Source organism: Vollenhovia emeryi, unplaced genomic scaffold (assembly GCF_000949405.1).
Source record: "Vollenhovia emeryi isolate VEMERY1.0 unplaced genomic scaffold, V.emery_V1.0 DF942498.1, whole genome shotgun sequence".
NCBI lineage: Eukaryota > Metazoa > Arthropoda > Insecta > Hymenoptera > Formicidae > Vollenhovia > Vollenhovia emeryi.
Window position 1 is genome coordinate 1 of NW_011963868.1, and position 3,747 is coordinate 3,747.

Here is a 3,747-nt window from a genome sequence, read left to right on the forward strand (position 1 = left end):
AACTATTTCTGTTTATTTGCAATATGTTTTGTTACTCAATTATATTTTTTCTGGTTCTTATTACATAAAAATAACAGGACTGTATGAAGATAGTATTCAGAATTACTCTTGAATTTAAGCGTCAGAATCTGGTTCTCTCAGCAAATCTCGTAGATAACTTTTGACTTCTTTAAACGTAGATTAATTGCATGAAAAATATCAATACGCTGAAAAGAACGAATGAGCAGAATGCTCCAAAATATTCAGGATTTGCGAAATAAAAGAGCAACAAATTCAGTTGTTCCGCGTGCTAGAAGCACCCTCGAAGATTCATAAAATGAATTGGCGTGGATGTGCTAATAGCACCACTTATTAATTTGCATTAATGTGCTGAAAGCACCTTACGAAAGCAGAATATAAAGAACGAGGTTTGCTGATAGCAACAAATATGCAACTTAATGCATTAAGCAACTGAATGCTGATCAAAGAACTTAGCTCGTAGCTGCGAGAGAAGTCTCTTTCCTCCCTTTCACACCCGCTCGCTTGTCCTGTCTTTAGAAGGCACTTTGTTTGTTTGCTTGCCACATACGTTCTACGTATTTCGATGATTGTGCTCCAGATATAATCAGTAATTCCAAGTTCCAACTTCAATATCCACAATCAGAACCGATCAAACTCAAATTCTATGCAGAAAGGCCACTCACGAAGTTAATAACATCTGTGAATAACTCAAGAAGGAAAGCAGGACTGTTAAATCAATAAAAAAACAGACGAGCTTCGCTCCATCACCAAGACGAGAAAACGACAGCGTCACAACATTCTCTCTCTTTCTCTCTCTCCTTCTCTCTCTTCTAACATTTCCGCCTGCCGTCGTTAACGAGGGTTAACGAACTTTCTAATCTTATGCTTGAACTGGGAGAGGACAGATCTTTGCAATTGGTCGTTTGAATGTTGAAGTTTGGGTTTTTACTGTTACAACGCGAATGTGTCCGTCCTTTCCTGGGTGAGTCTCAACGATTCGACCGAGAGGCCACTTCGATGGTGGATATCTTTCATCAACTATTAATACTAATGATCCGATAGTCAGCGACGGTTGAGGCTTATTCCACTTAAAAATTGAGAGATGTCTTTGAAGACATTCAGTAGACCATCGAGACCAAAAACTGTCAAGCATTTGTCGTATTAATTGCCATCGAGATAGATGCGTGATCTTAACATCTTCGAGTGATGGCTCCGGCACGATGATAGGCGCATTACCTATGAGCTGGGGTTAGAACGTTTAGATCATCAGGATCATCTGTTAGGGCACACAACGGTCTTGAATTTAAGACTGCTTCAATTTGAGTAAGGAGGGTTGTCATTTCTTCGTACGTGAGGAGATGATCTCCGACAACTCTTCGTAGATGAAATTTTGTGGACTTTACTCCTGCTTCCCATTTACCTCCGAAGTGAGGCGCGGATGGAGGGTTAAAAATCCATTGTGTCCCATTGTTCGCTAACAGATTCGCAAGATCGCCAAGTTGCTTTGATGCTGCAGCAAATAGTTTTTTGAGCTCAGCGTCAGCTCCTTTAAGATTTGTTCCGCAATCACTATGAAGTGTAGCGCAGATTCCTCGTCTAGCAGTGAAACGCTTATAGGCAGCGATGAATGCTTGGGTGGAGTAATCGGTGACAAGCTCCAAGTGAATTGCTGATGTGGCATGGCAAACAAAGAGAGCGATATACGCTTTGTACTGACGAGCATTTTTACCTCGCTATGTCTTCAGTATGAGTGGTCCAGCATAATCGATTCCAGTATGGAGAAATGGCCTGGACGGTTTGACTGTAAAAGCTGGTAACTGGCCCATGAGTTGTTGAGCTCGTTGCTGGCGGTATCGCGCACATCGAACGCATTTTAAAATGAAGGACCGAACCGGAGTTCGACCTCCAACGATCCAGTAATGCTGTCGAATGAACGATAATGTGGCTTGCGTTCCTCCATGTAGTGTTTGTTGATGTGCCTCAGCAATAATCAGTGTAGATAGCGGTGATGACTTTGGTATTATGAGAGGGTGTTTCGCGTCGTTTGGGAGTAATGACGCTTGAAGACGCCCACCAAGACGAAGTAGACCTGTTGAATCTAAGAATGGAACAAGACGAACTAAATGATTAGATCGAGACAGATTCAATTCCTTCATCAATGTATCTATCTCTTTGTGCAAGCTAGTTTGTTGGACTTTGCCGATCCAAAATAGCTTTGCTTCTTCTAATTCGAGAGTGGTAATAGGCTTTGCTGTGATTGAAGAGTCTGGAGTTTTCTTCAAACGAAGAATGACTCTCCGACATAATGCTGTGACTCTGAATAATTTTGTCAAACTGGAGTACCGAAGAAGAAGGTCCCATGGTTCAGAAGTTCTGACAATTAAATTTGTGAGTACTTGAGACTTGCGTTCTTCGAGGTGAACTCGTTGAATAGTTTTGAATTTGTCAGTAGGCCAAAAAGATGAAAGTTGAGATAGCCATAAAGGTCCATTCAACCAGGCAGGATTTTCCTTTAGTTGGACAGATGATAATCCTCGTGTTGCGAGATCGGCCGGGTTTTCCTTTCCAGAAACAAACTTCCATAATGCATGTGGCAAGGTCTCTTGAATGAAGCATACTCTGTTTTGCACGAATTCTTTCCACTTAGATGGATGCTGGCTTATCCATGTATAAGTAACGGAGGAATCAGTCCATAAATATATTGGAGCTGATTGTAATTCAAGCACTTATATAACTTGAGTAGTTAGCTTTGTTAGAAGAACTGCTCCTGCTAGTTCAAGCCTCGGAATTGTGAGTCGTTTTAGAGGTGCAACTTTCGTTTTTGCACAAACCAGGGTGACCTTTGTATTTCCATCAGGAGATGTTGCTCGCAAGTATACGACTGCTGCCATAGCTCGCTGAGATGCATCACAAAACCCATGTATTTCGAGTTTCGTGTCAGAAGTGCTGCCTAACCATCTAGGAAAAGTCAAGCTTGAAATCTCCTGTAGATCTTGAAGAAAATTAATCCATTCAGCGGAAAGAGGTGATGGCAATGGATCATCCCATTCGAGCTTGAGAGACCACAATTCTTGCAATAAAATCTTTGCTTTTATACTGATGGGAGAAAGAAAACCGAGAGGATCAAAACACTTTGCTATGGTAGATAAAATAGATCGTTTGGTAACAGAACCAGTAGATATATTTTTGAATTGGAATTGGAAGGTATCCATTAACGGTTGCCAGAATAAACCTAAAATGTTTACCATGGTATTATCTTCGATGGCAACTGATGAAGAAAGGATCTTCTTATTTTGAATAAATGCTAATAACTCTGGGTGATTGCAGAACCATTTTTGCAGAGGGAAACCGCCTGCCATGCAGAGATTATTTAATTGCGTTACTATTTCTTGTGCTTGCTGAATAGAGTCAGCTCCTCCAAATATGTCGTCAACGTATCGTCCTTTGGTAAGGCTTGGCACTGCCAAAGGGTACTGGTCCCCGTGATCCTTGACCAGTTGTAATAAAGTACGGAGCGCAAGGAAGGGTGCACATGCTAGACCATAGGTTACAGTAGTCAATTGAAAAGCGGCAATATTATCGGACTGGTCAAACCAGAGTACTCGCTGAAAATTCCAATCATCGGAGTGTACCTTTATTTGTCGGTACATTATCTCTACATCTGTAGAAAAAACATAGAGAAATTTTCGCATCCAGATTAAAACATTGAACAAATCAGTTTGCAATTTCTCTCCGGTATGTAAAACT

General features: G+C 41.0%; 2 protein-coding genes across 2 annotated transcripts; both read right to left on the reverse strand.

Moving 5' to 3' along the window:
* Positions 1-1,236: 1,236 nt before the first annotated feature.
* On the reverse strand, positions 1,237-1,723 carry LOC105568594 (the record flags this gene model as incomplete). The annotated part of the gene is made up of 2 exons (XM_012024403.1): positions 1,714-1,723; positions 1,237-1,669 (listed from the first exon to the last, which is right to left on the reverse strand). Coding segments are annotated over exons 1-2 (443 nt in total), but the record flags the coding sequence as incomplete, so codon positions are not given.
* A 10-nt stretch (positions 1,724-1,733) lies between these two features.
* LOC105568605 lies at positions 1,734-3,661 on the reverse strand (the record flags this gene model as incomplete). The annotated part of the gene is made up of 2 exons (XM_012024414.1): positions 1,734-2,654; positions 2,736-3,661. Coding segments are annotated over 2 exons (1,847 nt in total), but the record flags the coding sequence as incomplete, so codon positions are not given.
* Positions 3,662-3,747: the final 86 nt, after the last annotated feature.